Source organism: Periophthalmus magnuspinnatus, chromosome 7 (genome assembly GCF_009829125.3).
Source record: "Periophthalmus magnuspinnatus isolate fPerMag1 chromosome 7, fPerMag1.2.pri, whole genome shotgun sequence".
NCBI classification, from domain to species: domain Eukaryota; kingdom Metazoa; phylum Chordata; class Actinopteri; order Gobiiformes; family Gobiidae; genus Periophthalmus; species Periophthalmus magnuspinnatus.
Window position 1 is genome coordinate 30,430,628 of NC_047132.1, and position 21,798 is coordinate 30,452,425.

Consider the following 21,798-nt stretch of genomic DNA (forward strand, 5'->3'; position numbering starts at 1 on the left):
TTCATCGTCTGACCTCTCCTCCTCCTGTGAGCGGAGGTAGAGGCTGGGGTGACCTTCTGACTCCATAAGCCGCAGATAGCATGTCAGCGGGGGGTGCTAATAGGGCTATTTAAGCTAATCTTCAAAGGAAACGCTCTAAACACCGAGGAGTCGCAAACATCAGCTCATTTCGCTTTATTGATATTGTCTTTTCATGCAATTTCGTTCAGTTTCGTTGCAAAATCAGTTGTGTTTTATCAAGAGTTTATCAAAATCAGACGCTCCAAGAGAATCACAAAGGTTTATTTGTCAGAATATAGAACCTAACAAATATACGTCTGATAAGGCCTTTGATATTTGTAGTTATTCTTTTGCGTAGTTTGTTTATTTATAATTCAGTTTTACAGTAACAAGAACCCAGAGAAATCACTGAACATTTGAATTATGCATGAATTATTGTTTGATACTGGACTAAAGCGACTGTAAATACATAAACATCACTTAGTTTATCAAAAATCCTCACGTTTTATGGCAAGTCTCCTTTCAAATATACATCTACAAAAGTAATACACCATGGCATAAAGGTTATACTTCTAAAACGTGATAAAAAAAAAGCGTTTCTCAAAAGCTTCATCGTTCCTTAGAAACACCAGACGGCCACACAAATGCAAATCGTCGCTGGGTGTGTCCGCAAAGCCAAGCAGATTCTTGTTTGCGGCTCCAGTGTCTTGACCTAAAAGCTCACACCAGATTAGTAAACCTTTCTTTTCCTTTCCGTCTGCCAGTTCCCTCATCGGTTTCATCCAAACTGATCGGCGTTCGCTACGTTTACACAGTCGTACAACGTTAAATATCAAAAAGTTCCGCCTCTTTCTCTTTCCAAAAGGCAAAACTACGGTCGATGTATCTTATGATCTCCTCGTTGCTGAACTCTTTGAGCTCGTAAATGGTTTTTATAGAGTCTGAGCCGCTTCTCGGGGCGGGTTTATCTACAGGAGGTTCCTCGATTGTTACCGTCTCCGGAGCTATCTGTTTCTCTGCTCCAGATTCGGACGTTTTCTGCGCCTCTGCCTCTGCCTGTGCCTCCGCTTTACGTGTTACATCACTGTTTTGTGTGGTGTCAGTTTGTGTGGTGTCCTGCTCCGAGCCGTTTCCATTGGCAACCGCCGCCCCATCTGGTGACGTCGAGGTTTTTGGATCCTTCTGGACGGTGTAATCCAACGTCTCCTTTCCCTGAATGTTATCGGATACGCCGCTGTTTACGGAAGGAGGTTGTGTTGACGGGCTAGGCTCTGATTGCGGAGTTTGAGGCGGTTCGGACGCCACGCTGGGAGGTGGAGGCGCCGGGTGAGACGGTGGGGGAGGAGGAGGAGGGTGCGAAGGGGGTGGGGGCAACTCGTCGGGCGCTCGGGGGAGTTCGGGCGCCATGGAGTTAAAAGAAGCGGTCAAAACGCCGCCCAACGTTTCAGAGTCACCAAAATATTTCTGTTTTATATCTTCGAAACCTTCCACCCAGTCTCGTTTTCCTATCTCGATCTCCAACATAACTTCTTTGTGGAAATCTCGGATCACCTCCCACTTATGGCTCCCGAGGCGGTCAAACATCTCGTAGCACAAAAGGTGACGAAACTTGCGTTCATCTCGGGACATGTTCATTTCTAGCAGCTGAAAGTATCCCAGCATGAAAAGGTCAAGTGTCAGACTCTCGTAGCTGACAGGTGAGCCGTTTACATGGGGCAGGAAGTGCTCGGGCCAGTAGATCATCTGGGAGCGGCTGAGTCTTCGGATCTGTCTCGTGGGAACCTGACTCATAATTAACCGCCAGTGACCAATCAGGTTTCCCACCACGTGCTTCGACTTCATAAACAGAAGCAGTTTGTCGTCCTCACTCTGCACGCCGTCCCCGAGCTCCGCACTAAACTGGTTGTAATCCTCCAAGCCCACGGTTAAATGTGATCCTTTTCTCGATTTTGGTCGGAAGGATTCAGTCATTGTGTATTTCCGCCAGTGTTCTAGGAAAAGAAAAACGATTCTCTCTTTCCTCATGTCGATACATTCCTGCACATAACTGAAGTCTGTCTGAACCTCTAAGCTCCTGGTGAACTGGTCATTGTTCAGAATAGGGTCAGTCGACAGAACCTGGTTAAACTGCTCTAAGTTATTAGGAGCCATAGCCTCAGACTGGACGTATGTCTTATGGGCGTGTGAGGCCACGATCACAGGCTCCTCCTCTAAAGTGGAGAGGGGCCCGACTGGAGCCAAGTGTCCGTTGCTTTGGGGTGTTTTGGCAGAGTGGCCGTCCTCACTCACCACTGGGAGAGATCTTTTTCGTTTGTATATTCTTTTGTCATTAGCAGTTTGTGGTTGATTCTGCACTTCATAATTGGCCTTAAGGTTCTTCACTGAAACTCCATATTGTCTTATTTCATTCTCCACATCTTCTCTGGTGGAGAAGGAGAGGGACCTGCCCATACAGCCACTGCTAGGCCCTGCCGCCTGGGCGGGAGCTGTGTCTCCTTCCTGAGAATAAACAAGCTCCAGGATGTCTATCTGCTTCCCCCCGAGCGTGGCCAGCAGCAGGGCCATACTTTTCAGGAGGGTGGAGATCTTATTGCACCAGGCGGGCAGGTCCTCGGCCTGTCCATGCACCTGTTTGGGGTTTACAGAGAAGTGTCCCTGGTTCAGAGCAGCAGACACAGGTAAGAGCTGGTGCAGCTCTCGCTCCAGAGCCTCCAGCTCCTTCTCCACCTCAGACACTTTGTTCATCAGCTGCAGGTTTTCTATCTGCTTCTCGATGCGGTTCAGGTCGGCCTCCGTCATCAGCTCCCCGAACGGGCCCAAAATGGCGTTGTGGACACGGGAGTAGTGCCAGTCTTGAGAATGGTAGTTTCCATTGGCAGCAAACTGTATCAGTTTAGAGATGGACAGAGAGAAAGGGGAGAAGGGGTCCTTCAGCTGGGGCTCCTGTGTCAACACTCTTCAGTGCAAATCCTCCACACACAGGAATTACATGGATTTAGTGGTGCAATGGCACTGGCTCAAAGCGTCAAACTACTTCGCTTTGTTTAACTCTCTGAATTTACATTTTCTTGCTCTACATTTGTATTTCCTGCCCTCCTTTTGCCCCTTATGTATTCTGTTACAGAGTTAATGTAAATACTTGGCCCCACATCTCAGTTTACACACGAGTAGAACTGTGTGAGAATGGTTAGAGTCATGTGGTCTCCCTGAAGTTTGATTTATTTCAGTCGGGCAAAGCATGAGCCCACTATTGACTGTTGGCAGTAAAATAAGTGCAAATATAAGAGGTTTGGTCGTCACTGGTTTGACTTGTAGTGTGAACTGGCCCGGCATCACACCACTGAATCGACATGTAAACGACTTGGAGACACAAAACTCCATCATTTCACTCTAGTCCGTTTGTTTCATGATGGTTGTTGTAGCCAAGTGCTTCACTGCAATCCAACAAGCCGCAGGACACACACATGCTGCAGATGGATTTGCTGAGGACTGAGGTAAGTGATAATTTGTCAAAAGCTCTGTATTTTATAAAGATATTCAATTAAAAAAAAAAAGTGTTGGAATATAACGACGAATCAGTGACCAGCCTCTCACTGAAAAGCATCTCCAATTTAAACTCTAGATTGTTCTAAGTGACTTCTAACAACAAAATGATAAATATTTGCTGTGGATTATGATCAGTTTTCGTTGGCAACTCAAACAGAAACACAAAAATCACACTCCAAGTCCCAAGCAGCTATCCCCAGTGTGTTTTAAACTTGTATGATCCATGATTTTAAGCCATTTTGACATGTCTGAGTCCCATTTTAGGCAAAGGTCACCCATATACCTACAAATAAAACCCCATGTGTAATATCTGTGCTGCACTAAACACCAAATATTCATGGGTTTGACGCTATGGCAACTGTCCTCCGTAGTCATAGCAATTAAAGATTACACAATATATTACACAAAATGGATTCTTCTGAGCTTTAAGTCATGTTATAATGTTGTTACCTCATTAAAAACAGACCTTGAGTTGTGTTTTGTTTCATTCACACAAGTCGCTCTGGAGTATAAGCCAAAAAAAAGCATAATAATGAAGAATAAACGTGGTTGTAACGTAACGAAGATGTGAAATTAGATACTCAGATGCGACTTATATTCCACATCTGAGTCATCTGAGTATAAGTCGCACCCCTGGACAAACTATGAAAAGAAAAAAAAGTGCAATTTATAGTCCGTAAAATACTGTAATCCTTTATTATTCGTCTGTCTAAATCTCTAAACCTCATAATTCTGCGTTCCACCTTGTGATGTCATGTAGTGAGAGTTTTCAACAGCTCCTTTTACCTTTAGTTCAGCAGAGATTTGCATTTCCAGGACTGAAATCGTCCAAATGATTCTAGAGAAGGTGGAGCACTTCCTGTATTACCATAGAAAAGTGTTTCAGAGAAGAGCTCAGCCTAAATATACAAGATTTGTGTGTTAAACGTGTGAATGAAACTAAAAAAACACAACTCCAGGTCTGTTTTTGATGAGGAAACATTAACACATAGATCAGAAAATAGCGGAATATTGCCTTTTACGCAATTTAAATCAAAATATTGTAAAAACTACATGAGTTTCGGAGTAATACGCATAAACTGTGAGCTGAACCGCACGAATACACTTAAACCAAAGAGCACAAATGGGATAGCTCCAAGAGTCACACGTTAAAAAACTTACTTCAAACCTTACCTTACGCTTGCTCTCTTCCTCTTCCTGCATCTTGGCCTGCAGTTTCCTGACCATCACCTGGCGTTTCCACTCAGGTATGGCCTTTCCCTGTTCATCGTGAGTCGGCACCAGCGCCTCCACGTCGGACATGCTCGTCTTCCTCACAGTCTCTCCGGACGTCGAGCTGTTACTACTCCCGTTCCCGTTCACCACCGGGATTAGAGGGTATGTGCCCGTTGCTCGTCGAGTTGGACATGGTTTTGGTGGATCTAGCGCTGGTCGGGCTCGGGCTCGGACTCGGGGTGGACCTTGGTGACGTGACTGATGCGGCGGTGGCGGTGTTGTTGTTGTTGTTGGGGGGCGGAGGAGAGGGTGACTTGGCAGGAGGCGGGCTCGAGGGACACGTCTCTGGAGGTGAGGTGGTGCCTCCCTAAAAACAACACAAAAAAAACGCATTTGCTTAGTGTTTTATAAAGGCGTGGCGTTTTTGAACACTCTGGTTAATATTTGCTGCACTAAGGACACTTCAGTTGTTTGTATTTCATTGGACAAAACCATAGTCTGTGTAAAGAAGTGTGACTAAGTGATTGTGACGTCGCCCACAGCGTTCAGCTCCAGTCAAAGCTAGAGCAGTTATAGAGGGCGAATTTGGAGCCGAGTTTCATATTTGGAATTCCGACAAGGAGTATCCTAGCAACCAAAGAGCCAATCCGGAGCGAGGCTGGTTTAGCAACGCAAATGAAAGCATGATTTTTGTTTTATTTCTTTTACTCTTAAACTTCGTGTTGAATACTGTGTGAGGTGAACGTGTTTCTCTGTAAAAATACGACAGATTTATTCTAAGATGTCGACGCTGGAACCTGCTACTTTGATCGCACGACACAGTTCTTCATCTTCAGGTTGATAAGAGTGTTGCAGTTCTGCCGGTTTCCTTGTTTATACCCAGTCCAGCTTCGTTTCCAAGCCTGTTCCAGTCCTTTGTTCGCTGCCTCCCTGTTTTTTCCCCCGCACCTGACGTTCATGGCTAATCAGGGGTGTAGCCGTTTTTGTTCTACCCGTGTTCAGTTTGTGTTGCTGGATTGTCGTTTGTTCATTTATTTTGGAGTTTGGCTGTGTTCCTTGTGTTGCACGTGAGTCCAGTTACTACCTGTGTGACCAAGAGTTCCTTAAATAGGACCGGTCTTCTATAGACAGTACCTTTCTGGGGGTATAAGTACTCGAAAAATTCCCTTGAAATGTCCTTCCTTCATCTAATCAGATAAACTTCTTTCAACTCTCTACTTGATCTGCAATCTCTTCCTTCACAATTACAGCAGTCAATCAAAGTTGTTGCGAAAAAGGCGCCTGATTTGTCTGTTATTATTATTAATGTTAATGTTATTAATGTTCACATCTTGATTTACAGACACAAATGTGAAATAAAAACCCCAGGATCATGTAGAGCGGGTTAATACGAACATTGAAGACCAAAATGATGAGTCTGACAGCAGCAGTTACAGAGAGAGGGGCCACAGTTTTTCAATAGAAAGTGAATTGGAGCCAGAGTCGATGGAGCGTGGCGGCTAGCAGGTTAGCTATGTCCATTTATATATACAGTTTATGAGCAAAACACTTCAAACCCTTTAACCCTTATGTCCACAGGTCCAGTACTGCCTTAATAAATGTGAACTATGTAAGTATTCCACCCCGTCGGCTGGTCTCCATGGAGATGTCATTGATTCGCCTGGAATATCCGACAGTATGGCATTAAATGTATTTATCTCCATGGAGAAAAGAAGACGGCGCCAACTGTTCAAGTTACAGGTCACGACTCACAGTAAGAATATAAGCTTTTCGAGGTACTTTTATTGCAATAAAAACACCTGTAATGAAATAAACGTTAGATAGATCTTAATGCCGTAGTGTGGAACATTCCAGGCAATGTAATGACATCTGCATGAGACAAGAAGGTGGCAGATTTCCAGAGAGCACTTTTAACACTTAAGCACTTTTTTCCTGCATCTTTTGCTTCTCTTTACTAGATTTCTGAAGATAAACTACTACAAAAGTTTTACAAATGGTCTGGATTTTATGCCCCTGTAAAAAAAAAGTTAGTTAAGTACTTAGTGGTCAGTTTTATGAAGTAGCTAAATACAAAAATACTAATATTGAGTACCTGTATTACGGTACAGGTAAATTAAAAGGAAGACATGGCAGTACTTCTTCATGCCATTTTGGCTTTGAACTGCACAGTATTAGCAAGAAAAAAGCAAACACAGCTCTTGCAGTGTGAACATGTGTGATTTTTAAATGAACACATAAAAATTGAAAAAAATAAAGCTGTTTGTGAGTATATCTTATGTTTTTACACTATAATATAATGCAACTCGGTGTAAAAGTGTCCAGAGTATTGAAAATAAAGTACTCTGACTGGACCATTTAACAAAAAAAAATGCCAGATGGAGACAAGAGCCAGTTTTTCCTATTGATTACATTGTACTTTTTGTGGAAATATCTAAAAAGTAAATTTACATCTATTGAACCTGGTCATTTCCAAAAGTCACTGACACTTTTAAATCTTCAGTCGCTCCTATAATTCTTAAGTTATACTCACCAAATTTTAGCAGTGAGTAAAACTGAACCTTCTGAGATTTTTGGAAATATATACGGTTATAATTGTTCACTTACACTTGGACACTTCTCCCAGTTTAAGCAGTGATAAGTTCACCATTTTCGGTTTGTCCCTGAATACCTCAACCCAACACACTTTGCGTCACATTTGAAGCATTTCCGGGCTTATTTGCTCTTATTTGATCCTCGATATTACGTTTTAAGTCGTTTATTAAGTCGTCTGAGGTTTATTCACAAACACCTTTTCTTTAAGATCGTCCCGCAGGAAGAAATCAGGACTAGTCAGGTCTGTGGAGATCACACACTGCCCCCTGTCTTTGAAAAACACGTATTATTCCTTTAATGGCATTTACGCTCGGGGCATCTCTGGTATTAAACCCATTATTTGACCCATGTGATTCAAAGTACCACTGTACAATGAGGGTTCGTTCCTCGGTGCTGTATTTTCTCAGACTAATGTCGGAAGGGTCGTTCTAAATGCTCTGAAAAAATGAAAGAAAAATATTAAGAAACAAAAGACTTATGGATTTTTTTCAACTGTCAGTGACTTTTGGACCACCCTGGACTCTAAAACCCACTTTATTCCAACCAAATCTGCATTTTAACAACACAAATTTGACCTTCTTCCATCTGTTTTAAACATTTACGACCTTTAAAACGTTTTGATGTCATTCCAAACCCAGCGATTTGAGTTTGCAGGTTTCTGTAGCTAAACACATTTTCAAAGTAGCTGCGTCGTCAGAGATAATAACATACATTACTGCCCGTTGGTCCGCTGTTGGAGTAAACGGTGGTGTAGCCTTTACTGTGGGGCGTGGGCTTCAGACTCTTCCCGGCTTTGATCTCTGCCAACAGCTCCGAGTTGTCTCCGGTCGGGGACATCATGTTGAAGGACTTGGCGCCTGCGGATAAAAAAAGGGACGAGAGGGAAAAGTGAAACCGGCAGTTGAAATAAATACAAGTGACACGATGACAAACGCGACACGGCGCAGAGGGAGGGATGGAGGGAGGGAGCGCGGGCCTGGGTGCCATTTCACTGTTTAATATTTCAGCGCATCAGCCGGGCTTCACAATACGAGCAGAGGAGTTGTGGGTTCAGAGGTGATCAATACGAACAGTTTACGGTCAAAACCCTTCATGATTTGCCTCATTTTAAGTTAAAAAACACCACTTAATGAAGAAAAACAACAAAAAAACTCCTTTCCTGGCTTAATAAACTTGCACTTTATACGTATTGTACCTCATCAGCTTATTTATTTCCACATTTATCTCCAAAAAAATGGCATCGACACATCAACTTACACAAAATCTATACTATAATTTGTTAATTCAGATCTATATATTTCATCTGCAGCACTTCTCCACTAAACGTCACGCTGTTATAGATAATAAAAGACACAGATTACACCGTTTTCTCCATGGTTCAGTCCGGCAGGTTTTAACACAATGAGTACAAAAGGAACGGTTGCCGGGAGCGACCTAATTACATCCCGTTAAGCTGCTGCTGACGTTTCAGATCTTCAATGTAGGCTTTTGTGAAAATGCATACATCCAGTTCTTAATTCGTAATCTGATTATAATGAACATGCTGCAAAAGTTCGACATAAACGGAGGCTTTAATAGTCACGTTTTGATACGCTGCGAACAGATTAGGCATGAAATATGATCTTTATTGTGAATTTTAAAGGGTTTATGTCGTTATAATGTTGGAAACTCGCACGTGCCGCAGCTGAAATGATCAAATTCGAACTGAAACTGCATTTTATGTTTTCATTTTGCGCAAATTTGATGCTAATTATACAGAAAATGGCGAATGCATATGATTTTAAGTCAATGTAATGTTAAAAACCTCCACAAAACAAACTTGAAAAACACTATCAACACTGTATATTTGGATTTTTGAGCAAATTTGATCCTAACTTTATTGAAAACGGCTGATTTTACAACGTTGAAATGCAAACGATTTTAAGTCAATGTCACGTTGAAAAGCTGCACGTAACAAAATTGAAAAAAAATCACCATCAAAACTGCGCTGAATATTTGGATTTTGAGTCACTTTGATCCTAATTATATCGAAAATTGACAAAATCATCAAACTGTCAATGAACAACCGCGTTTTTCACACGTTTTAACATTCGAAATCACAAAAATGGTTCATCAGGGCTGCACAAACTCATCCAAATCCAACAAAACACAACACAAGAAATAGAAAATCCTTCCCAAAACGAACGCCCGTGTCGCTCACCTGATGCGACTGCTGTTAACCTGCCGTGATCTGCCTTTAATCCTTCATCGAACTCTCATTTTCTACATGAATGAAGTGTCCTATTAAAGTTGCATCGAGGAGCAGAGGTGCAGCCCGACACAAAGTCCGTGTGGTTGGCTCCTCCTCACACACTCTCCCCTTCTCTCCCTTTCTTTCTCTCTCTTTGCTGTACTTTCTCTCTCGCTTCTGCACAACACTTTCTATTCAAACTCCAGCAGCAGCAGCGGAAATCTAAAAGGAATCAACGGTAACGCAAAGTGACAGCGAGCCAATGGTATTAACGCGCACGCAAACACACACACACACAGCAGTCACCCTCTCAATCCCATCTCGTTAGCGAACAATCTCCCGAGCTACACGCGATAGTAACACGCAGATGACAAACGGTTTTCATTCACCAACTTAGTCCTGAGCGTTTCAACTCGTCCTCGTCTTCACCCGATTACACAGAGACACAGTAACGGCGAAGGACAACGTGGTTTCTTTGAGAGTCTAGAACAAAGGCGTCACACTCATTTTCACCGTCACGTCAAGAGCCAAATTTAACTGTAAAAAGACGTATAAATGTAACTAGAGTGCATTTTTATTCGTTATCAGATTTCATGTTATTGGTTGTGCTTAAGTGCTCGTTGTTGCTGAAAATAATGCACCATCTTAACACATTTTGGATTGTTTAGGCCACAGTGCAAATTTTTAGAAGAACAGCAACAAGAACATGTTCAATTTTGAATATTTCTAAGAGTTTAGAATATTTATTTATTTATATTTATTTATTATTTTTTATTTATTTATTATTTTATTTTTTATCATATTTTAATTTTTAATGTTTTTTATTGTATTTATTATTATTATTATTATTTTATTTTTATTTTTTTGAAGGCATATGTCTTTCTGCGCCTGTTTGCTGCACTTCAAATCAGACACATTGTTCCAAGAGACACAATTGTTTCTCATTTTGTTTTTTACAGTCAGAAAAAATGTGTGTATTCAGGCACTTAATAGTTTTTGCAAATAAAATCCTCCAGGAGCTCAGGTCTCAGGAGGTTAATGCACCAGGTCATGTAAAATAAACGTAACTACTTTTTAACTTGTTGAATAACTCTTTGTCTTTATTACTTATTCAACATGTCTGTGTAACTGTGTATCCCCTGAAAAACTGACATTTTTAAAAAAGTCAGAACTTGCTTCAAAAACAGACTTTTACAGCCTTTTAATTATTGGACAATTTGTTGTTTTTCTTGCAGTGTAACTTTTGCTCTGTGTTTGGAGTCAAAATGCCGATGTAGATTGTACTTTTTCACAACTGACCGCGCTTCATAACACAAAAAACATGCAGGTTTTTCTCCTTGAAGCACAAACTTGTCTTCAACTTCACCTTCACTTTTCTCAAAACTGCCTTCTGTGCCAACAATTTTACTCTTCCTGAACATTTTGCAATCATTATTTGCAAATATTTCTCTGTTCTACATTAGTTTACGTTCGATACACACATTAAACCAGCATAGACTTATTTTATGCCTTTTAATTTACCTTCTCGTGGCCACATAAAATGACGTAGCGGCCCACATTTGGCCCCGGGGCCTTGAGTTTGACACGCATTATCCCAAAACTGAATAATGTTCCCTATTAATGCCCGGATCGTTTCTACAGAGACATGGTCCGTGAGCTGAGCTGTGATGTAATTTGATCTCCAGCTGTAGTGTAAAGTGACAGGAGCTCAGTTTGGTGAAGTGTTTGTCCTCTGACCCACAGGTTGGCGGTGTGATTCCAGCTCCCATAGATTAATGCTGTCATTGTGTCCTAGGGCAAGACACTTAACCCACCTCGCCCCCAGTTTCTGCGTGCACTGGTGTGTGAATGAGTGAGTTGTTCCTTGATGTAAAGAGCTTTGAGTGACTTGAAGGTGGAAAAACGCTATATAAAAATGTGACCTTTGACTATATGAACTTTGAATTAAAATTGTCAAGTTTATTTGCAAAATAAAGGGGCACTATGTAACTTTTCTGGCTTTCTCTGCTGATGTTACTGCTTTGCCTGGAATGTTCCATAGTAAGGCATTAAATGTGTGTATTTCTGTGGAAGCATTTGACCCCACGAGGCCAAGCTACGATTTGTGGAGAAGCGAAACTCCTCACACCAAGAGAGCATGTTTTATAGATATTTAAGTGGAATTAAAAAAGAAAAACATCTGTAATGAACCACAAAAATTATATAGTTCACCATTAAAGAAAGTATTTTATGAATTCCTAATCACGCCATCGTCCTTTTTAGACTTAAATTAACTCAACTTCTCAGAGTTTTTAGCCATGTTATAGTTGTTTCCTTCTCATTTATCCTCTTAAAGTTGTTTTTGGAGTGATTCATATTTGAGTAATCTTTAATCGCGTATTATCAAGACGCCATTTTGCAGATCTACCTCCGTTTTCACCTCCACCTGTCCACGCCCACTATGACCAACGCACTTCCTCCTCCAGTTTTATTTTCTTAATCTGTGATACACGTAGGATTTGGCAGCATCGCATCGTCGTCATTTTGGTACGATTTTTTTTTTTTAAATCCGCTACTCGCTAGTGTGATGTGCAGCCGTCTATAGGGGGCGCCAACAGCTCCACGTCTCTTTGTTGTGATGACGTTTACGGCGACGTCAGCTCCCACTGGGCACCGCAGTTTTCTAGTATGGAAGTCAGCAGATTTGTTTCTTTTATTAAGTCGTTTTAGATGAATATTGTGATTTAAAATGTGCAAATTTTAAACTTAATGATCCACAGATGTCAAGCACAAAAGGCCAGATTTAAGCGCATACGAGTGCCTTGACTGTGGTTGTGTAGATGGAGCAGTGACGTTTAGCCCACAGAGGGATTAGAGCGTGTTTATTGAGGCATTTAGATGAGTTAGGTCATTATGTTTGTCAATCCATAAGGAAACACGGGGCTGTAACCGTCAGAGCCGTCGTCTGGTTTACGGTTTGAGCCATAAATCAATCTGTATTTTAATTTAAATTCACTTTACGTACCTCCTAACAGCTGTTCACTGAGACGGGACTGTTCTTCTTTTGAGATTACAAGTACTACTGTTCATTTCAAATTGGTTTATTGCTATGGCTTTGCTGTGAAAAGTCCCTGAAGGAAGCATTCAGAGCAAAAGTGAAATTACTATTGCAGTAGAACGACTCCGAACTCAGTGGTGCGACGTAACAAAGTAAAAATACTGTACCGAAGTAAAAATCTGAGGTATCTGTGCTTTACTTTTACTTACATTTGAGAGCAGTATCTGTACTTTCTACTCCACTACTCCATTTCTGAACAGGACTCAAAAGTAAAGTATTTTTTATTATTGTCTGAGACCTGCTGAAAAGTTTTTTTTTTAACACGTTTATATATTTGAGCAAAAAAAATATAGAAATCAAAACAGTTGGAAAACAGGATTGATTCGGTTGTTTATGTTGCACTAAATTTTGCACAAATCTTTATCAAAATCACCACATTTGAAGCTTTATAAAACCTCAAAATCTGCACGAAATACTTCTACTTTTTACTCTTTAAGTACATTATTAAACAGGCACTTTAATACTAGACTTTTCTCGTGATAATCTGTACTTTTACTTAATAAAATGGAGTACTTCTTCCACCACTGTCCAAACCAGAGCTGAACAATTTCGGAAGAATATCTAATTATGATTTCTCTCTTTTTAAAATCTAAAATTTTGAAGCAAGACAGACATCAACTCTCTTACAAATATTATGCAATTAGATCTGCAATTCATGAATTCAAATCAAACTTGACACGTGAACACATGAACATTTGAAACTCTAGACATACTAAACAAACTACAGCATTAGCAGGTCTAACACTTATTTAAATGGACTCCACAGCAAGAATATTTCATTAGCAAAGCATATTTTTATTTTTATTATTTCATTTCATTTTTTAATTAATTAAAAATACAATTAAATTATTTTTTTATTAATTAATTTGATTTTTTATGTATTTTTAAATAAATAAATACATTAATGTATTTTATTTTAAAATGTATTATTATCATGTATTTGTTTTATGTATTATTATCATTATTATTATTATTATTTTACAATATTTTTCAAATTTGTATTTTATTTATTATTTTCATTCATAAAATATAAAAAGACATGGCCGTTAAACATACAAGAAATTAATAAAAAGCAGCACAGATAATCTTATGTAATCCGTCCTCTTTTCAACATTATATTCCATAGATAGCTGCTGATTTTGCGTTTTGCTAATTGCCACCGCTTAAATTGCATTTTAACGCTGTGACTTTAACCCGTGTCACTTCAGCAAGATCTTACTTCAACTCATATTATCTGAACTGTTTCTTTTCTCTTTCTAAGCAGAGATTGACCTACATTGCATAATTTATAGGCACAAACATGAGCGCTTACGGACACTAGCAGCTGCTATCTCTAGTCTTTTGGTATACATACTTTAAATATGTATACAAGCCAGACTACACCTTTGCTTTGTACTTACACTTCTTCTGTTTGGGCTTTTCTTCGTCCTCCAGAGAGGGGGATAGTTCCACATCTTCACAAGTGAAAAAAACACAAGGAAGAGGAAGACAGACAGACAGACAGACAGACGGGACAGGTGAAGGTAGGAACATCAAACTGTAAACATGCACGAGACTAGACGTGGAATATGTGGAAAAATAGTTACGAAAAGTGTTGTTCTGGGAATATGCAAAGTAAGAATAAAATAGATTGTCTATAATAAAAACTTTTAAAAGGCTGCAAGATGGGATTAAAATAAAAAGATAAACGTGCAGCGTAATCGAATGCGTTCTGAAATTTTGTCATTAATTTTATATTCATTTTTTGGCCATACTTGAACCTCAACCAAGACATTTGCGAGGATATTTTTGCACCATTCTAGTTGCTGACTGATCTCTCTGTATTTTTTTTATACAGATCGACATCAGTCTGGTCCTTACATCCTCTGTTGCGTCTCAAACCTGGTCAAACGTGATCGTCCAATCAGATTTGTTTAATTTAGTGACACGTGAAACGAAGAAGCTCATTGGTCAAATATGATTTACAAATAAAGTCACATTTCTCTCGCCTCAGATTAACAGAGCTTAGGCTTTGCTCTTGGAATCTGCAGAAATCCACCATGTTTTTTTTTCCCTTTTCTGATGCCCCGATTGGCTAATCCACCCGTCAATCACGGTCATTTGAAAACGATGGAGTTCACGGGTGAGACACATCTTTGTAAAGTATTGAGAAGTGTATATTCTGGACCCCGGGCTAATAGGTTGCCAAAACATTGTCTAAATATCGTCACGGGGGAGTAATTATATTTTGTGATGTCATTTATATCAATGACGTACACATGAAACACAGAACTGTAGCAGCGGGGCTTTGGGGCACTTAAGGAAATGGCTGAACACTAAACCCGGGCTCGGAGTAATGCATCTGCTTCATGAAATTCTAATGAGTTATTTAGGAAGCCGGGGTCAGAACGAACTCATCTTTACCAGTGGAGATCGCTCTGATCGTGTTAATACAGGACACATGGTGCTTTCGAGGGATGACCGAAGACTGTATAAAGGAGCGGACTGAGTGAGTGTGACGTCAACCGCGGCGTTCGGCTTCAGTCGAATGAAGCTAATCGAGGCTAGCGGTTATATCGGCGAATCTGGACATGAGTTTCATGTTTGGAAATCCGACTGAGTATCATAGCAACCAAAGAGCCAATATGGAGCGAGGTTTTTGAAGGTAATGCCCCTTTCCGCCCGCACCTCTGGTTTGGCACGGAGAGGACGCTTAGCAACGCTGTCAATCAAACCTGTTGCCAACGCTAGCGGGGGGCGACGTCAGGGAAAGAAAGCGCCTGATTTGTCTGTTGTTGATGTTCATATCCTGATTTTTACAGACAGAAAAGTGAAATAAAAACAATCCAAATGAGGATAAACTATTGACTTATGAGAGAAAAGAATAGAACCAGAACTCTCCAATAAAACAGACGAATAAAAACAGTGACACTTACTTCCTGTTGAGGAGGACGGGCGTCGCTGGTCGGTGGGGGTGCTGCTCGCGGTGTGGGGCGGTGTCCGGGTCGGGGTGTCCTGGGGCAGGAGTGGAGGAGGGGGAGGGGGCGGTGCCGCGTTGTTCGATGGGAGGGGAGGGGCGGGAGGAGGGGGAGGGGGAGGAGGAGTGGGGGCAGCGGGGGCAGCGGGGGCAGCGGGCGCCGTCTCCTCTGCCGGACCGTTCTGTGTGCTGGGGGCGGGGCTGTCAGCGGGCTCCTCCAATAACACAGAGCCCTGCACAGAGTCAAACATTACACTGAGATTTGTACAGATTTATACATAATTCTACCTAAATAAATCTAAATTAGTTGTTAGTTAATAGTTTTGACTTGAGGAGTTGTGAGAAGTTTCGCTAAATTTTTTGTTTCGATATACAAAATATTGGGTTTTTCCAAAAATATACTTTTCCTATTCCAAGTACAAAGCTGCCAGTGGTGGGAAAAGTACTCAGTTTTGTTATTTAAGTAAAAGTACAGATACAAAAGGTAAAAAGTTAAAAGTATCACATGAAAGGACCCGTTTATACATGTACTTTCAGAGTAAAAGTATTTCACAAAAGTGTTTTTCATTTGTTAAAGTGTTAAGTCTATTGATATTAATAAAAAATGAAAAATATTTTATCAACAGTAACATTATGAATCAGTTTAATATTTCTTATGAATTTTGTGTTTTTATTTTTGTTTTGCTCAAATCCGAAGCTGGAACTCGAAAACTTTAGTTAATTCTACTTAAGTACAGTACTTTACTACTTGTACTTCGTTCCCTTCCACCGCTGGAAGTTGCCCTCATTGCCTCACTGTGTCTTACTTAACTCAATAAATACACAAAAAGCAACATGAATACATTAATTTACAAGTCTTGCCTCTCCACGGTCCCGACTTGTAACATGGCATGGTGGTGGGTACAGATTCTGCACCAAAACATGGGTAGAACTTATCTCCATGGACGCAAGCAGGTGACATGACCACCAGAAATGTTACACAGTGGGGCTTTAAAGAAAACCTACTGTGTTTGTGTCTGCTCTATAGTTAAAATCTCTGACCCTGTGGATCTTTACCGGTCTGTTGTACAGTGGTCCCTTGTTTATGGCCGGGGTTACAGTACACTGTACACTGATGAAGTAATTTGAGTCGTTTGTCCCTCAAATTTAATGTGATATATTGTGACGTGTTTAAAAAAGGAAAGAAAAAAGTTCTGAAGAATGTCCATTCTACCGCGGTCTATCAAAGGAGTTCAGAGAAGGAAAAGGTAGTAGAAATTTAGGATTTTGTTTTGAATGTGTTTATTGCTACGGCGACGGTCCAGATTTTCCATATTTCAAACCCATGGATGGTCTCCATGACAACGGTCTCCATGACAACGGTCTCCATGACAACGCCATTTCATTCTTTATGATGTCATGCCTCAAAGCTCAGTGACATCACACCGTTTTATGTAAGGGAGAGCACGTTCAGACTGTTCATTTATCCAGATCTGTTGAAGAGACACGACGCATTTTTGTAGCAGAGAGACACTAAACCAGTAAAATGGAAAGTTACAGAGGAAATACACTGCCCTTACAGAAAAAGATAGATATTAACTACAAAAGTGAAGTTAATCAAGTCTATGAACTAGCATGCAAACACTGCATGCCTGTAGAGTTTAAAGAGGTGAAGAAAGAAGGTCCCATCCATGACGCAATCTTCACTGTTCGTGTAAAAGTTGGAGAATTCTCTGCTGAAGCAGAAGCACCAACGAAAACGCTTGCCAAAAAGCTGGCAGCACAACGCATTCTCCTGGACCTGCTTCGCCTACCTCCTCCACCCGAGCAGGAGAATAGTTATAGCAGGTTAAGGAAAAAAGGTAAACGCCCTCCTGGTTTCTGCTGGCGAGAACTGCCCAGGTTTAACCCAAAAACAAACCCAGTGCAGTGCCTAGATATGTTGGTAACAAAGTGGCGTGGAAAGCCCCCAAAGTACAGTGTAGTGGAAGTGGAAACTGAGCGCGAGCCTCTGATCTATCACATCCAGCTGACTGTAGCAGACCAAACTGTGGTGGGAAGAGGCGAGTCCATGAAGGAGGCAAAAACAGCTGCTGCATTCAAAATGCTCAACTCCTTTGGTTACAATTACATTTTCAACGAGCCACAACCAACTCCCCGGAAAGTGCAGCTGGATGGTACCCAGGAAGACTCCGCTCCAGTTTCCTCAAATCTGTTAAGTGAGGTTACCGAGAGTAATGAGTGTCTGGACGAAGCAACAGAAGATGCTTGTCCGATTCCTCAAGGGAACCATTCTGACGAGGAGATCCAATCTCCAACAGTGGACCTGCAACTGTCTGAAGCAGTTACCCAAGAGGCCACATCTAATGTTCCTCCAGAAGAATCTAAAACATTGAAACTCCACCTGCTGTGTCCAGATGTTCTTCCCATGTTGGAAACAATGGGTGTGATTCAGATCAACCACGGCACAGTCCAGTGGTGTGAACCTCAAGGACCTTCAGGTAGTAGAGAGTTTACATCTGAAGCAGCCCCAGTCCACCTACCTGAGGATAGTGAGGTCACCACATCTGAGGGACAGACAGAGAAAACTTCAGAGCCCCGCATGGAACCAGACGTGCCCGAAGACTTGGCCGCGCCCGACGCCCCTGAGGACTCGGCAGCGCCCGACGCCCTTGAGGACTTGGCCGTGCACGACGCCCCTGAGGACTTGCCGGCTCCCGACGCCCCTGAGGACTTGCCGGCTCCCGAGGAAGCAGCACCTGAAGCAATTGAGGATGATACACCAGGAACAGTCCAAAGTGACTTACTGGAGATTACAGGCGAATGTGGCTCAGAAGTTTCACACAGCGACTTGTCCAAACAAGAGGAGGTCAAGTTGTCATTGGATAACGCTGAAACGTCCCCAGAGCCTCAAGAAATTGCATCTGAATTTCCACAAGAAAATGTACTGGAACATTCGCCTGCAGTAACTGAAGAACAGGACTCAATATTGCAAGTCAGTGCAAGTGCTGAGCCCCAGGAGGAGGTCCAGCCTGCATCGGTGAACCTACAGGTGCTGCCTGTGGAAATCCTGTCCCAGTTGGCCTTCATTGGAGTCATAAGAGGAAGAGATGGCATCATAGACTGGTGTGAACCAAACCCAGCCACCACTCACCAGGAAGAGCTTGAGGTCTGCAGCCCTCATCAGGCTCAGGCCATAGAACCCCAGACCAGCACCATACCAGCCCCATGTGTAACTACATATGAGTCAGGGGACAACAGGGAAGTGAATCCAGTTGAAGATGCCCTGCATAAAGAAAAACCTGAACTGGCCACTGTTTTAACAACCATAACAGAGACCAACAATGCACCTCCGGCACGCCGTGGGAATGGATTGTCCTTCTCCCTGACATGGGCTTTTGTCAAAAAAAGCTTTAAAATGGCTAAATGCCCCAATCGGCATGAGTCCAACCTAATGGCTGTCGACCTGCATAAAAATATCAAGGAGCGTCTCATTGTCGATGGAGATGTCAGCTTCAAAGAAATGCAGAAAATTGGAAAAAAAGCAGCCAAACATCTCAAAGCAGAGTATGGCTCCGCTGGCTCCCTCCTGAGGGCTGCTCAAGCACAAGACACCTCAGCTTTTGAAGCAGCCGCTGTGACCCATCTCAATAACGCTCTGACAGCCTTCCACAACCGCCCCAAGTCCACCCTGTCACGCTTCTCCTCCAGAGTGAGGAGGGCGTTCAGTTTTAATTAGGCCCAATTTGATGGCTATGTGCATTTACAACCATTTTGATGGAAAGAACGTTTCCTTTAAAATGTTTTAAAATGCATATATTTGTCTACATAATGTCCACAACATAACACGCTGAGAGCCGTCCACAACCACCTCAAGTCTGCTCTCACAATCCTCCAGACTAAGGAGACTAAGGCTCTCATACACACGCACACACACAAACACACACACACACACACAACACCGTAATTTGATAAAAATGTGCATTTAGAACCATTTTGATTGAAAGAACGTTTCTTTTAAAATGCGTTAAAATGCATATATTTGTCTGAATAACGTGCTGAAAGCTATCCACAACCTTTTCATTTGGCCCAAAATTTGCATTTAGTAACATTTTGATAGAAACAATGTTTCTTTTGAAATGTAATTAAATGTAATTTAATTAAAAAATAAATAAAAAATTGCATAACCAATGTATTGCTTACTGTTGTGCTTCATTCATGTGCTCTGAATGTATTGAATATTTCAAGTTTCAAGTGTATTTCTCAAACACTGAAGAATGAACAAGAGAAAAATTAAATGAGTTTACCTGGAGTTTTTGGGGGCAATGCATTATAGGTGCATTATCCATCTCAACACTCAAATATCTGGTCTTGTCAACATATTAGAAGAAGACAACACCAGGATTAATGGCACCTGTTTCAACTTGTTATCAATATTAAAGACACGTGCCCACAACCTCAAACAGTCAGACTCAGACTCAAACTCAACTATATATCAAGTATCAACTTTATTTTTTACGATTATTTTATCTTTTTTTTGCTGTAAAACCCCTTACCACACACTTTATACACTTTTCTCACACAGGCATTAACATTTTCTCACATTTCTCTCTCGTTTAAACTCTCTCAAAGTTCAAACCTTCGTAGGCGTCTTTGTCGGTGCAGAACGTTTCATCGACATTGTGGGTTTTGTCGGGGAGAAAACAAATTGCAAACGTACAGCACTTCAGAGTCACACTGCGATCCAACATTTATGTAAATTTGTCTGAACACATTCTGTACTGTACAGGAGACACAGCACGGAGGAGACGGATGGACAATGGTCTACAGTCCAACAGCCAATCAGGACGCAGAACACAATACACGTTCATACTCTGTAAAAAAGCATGAAAAATTCCACAAAAGGGACAACTGTAATTTAACACTTTTTAAATCTCAATATTCATCTAAAATGACTTAAAAAAGAAAATAATCCTAACTTTTGCATTAGAAAACTGCGGTGTCCAGTGGGAGCTGACGTCACCGCAAACGTCATCACAACAAAGTACCGTGTAGCTGTCAGCGCCCCCTATGGATAGCTGCACATCACACTACCAAGCAGCGGATTTGTTTTCATTTGTGCCAAAATGACTATACGACGCTGCCAAATCCTGTGCACATCACATCATTAAAAACAATAAAACTGCAGTGGAGGTGAAAACAACAATCGTCAATATGGCGTCTTGGAAATAAATGATTAAAGATTAGTCAAACAGTGGAGTGATTCACTCCAAATACAACTTCAGAAGGTAAATGAGAAGGAAACAAGTATAATATGGTTAAAAGCTCTGAAAAGTCCATTTTGAAGCATAGGTCTGATTTATGTACTATGTTCAAATAATCCGAAGCTGGAACTCAAAAACTTTAGTCAGAATGTTTCCACGAACACAGTAAAAATAACACCTCAAATCATATGAAAAGTACTTTTTACTTTTCAGTCCAGCTAAAAAATGTAGAGGAGTAGAAAGTACAGATACTGCTCTCAAATGTAGTGAAGTAAAAGTAAAAAGTATCCACTGTAAAATGTACTTAGGTAAAGTACAGGCACGTAAAAATTCTACTTAAGTACAGTACTTTACTACTTGTACTTCGTTCCCTTCCACTGCTGGAAGTTGCCCTCATTGCCTCACCGTGTCTTACTTACCTCAATAAATACACACACAAAAAATGAATACATTAATTTACAAGTCTTGCCTCTCCACGGTCCCGGCTTGTAACATGGCATGGTGGTGGGTACAGTTTCTGCGCCAAAACATGGGTAGAACTTAACTCCATGGACGCAAGCAGGTGACATGACCACCAGAAATGTTACACAGTGGGGCTTTAAAGAAAACCTACTGTGTTTGTGTCTGCTCTATAGTTAAAATCTCTGACCCTGTGGATCTTTACCGGTCTGTTGTACAGTGGTCCCTTGTTTATGGCCGGGGTTACAGTACACTGTACACTGATGTTGAAGTAATTTGAGTCGTTTGTCCCTCAAATTTAATGTGATATATTGTGACGTGTTTAAAAAAGGAAAGAAAAAAGTTCTGAAGAATGTCCATTCTACCGCGGTCTATCAAAGGAGTTCAGAGAAGGAAAAGGTAGTAGAAATTTAGGATTTTGTTTTGAATGTGTTTATTGCTACGGCGACGGTCCAGATTT

General features: G+C 41.2%; 1 protein-coding gene across 1 annotated transcript in view; it reads right to left on the minus strand.

The window, feature by feature from the left end:
* espn (espin) overlaps nucleotides 1-21,798 on the minus strand; it is a 115,104-nt gene that overhangs the window by 4,713 nt on the left and 88,593 nt on the right. The window contains 4 exon segments of the mRNA XM_055223152.1: nucleotides 4,720-4,914; nucleotides 4,916-5,128; nucleotides 8,065-8,210; nucleotides 15,596-15,869. Coding sequence (XP_055079127.1) covers nucleotides 4,720-4,914; nucleotides 4,916-5,128; nucleotides 8,065-8,210; nucleotides 15,596-15,869 — 828 coding nt within the window.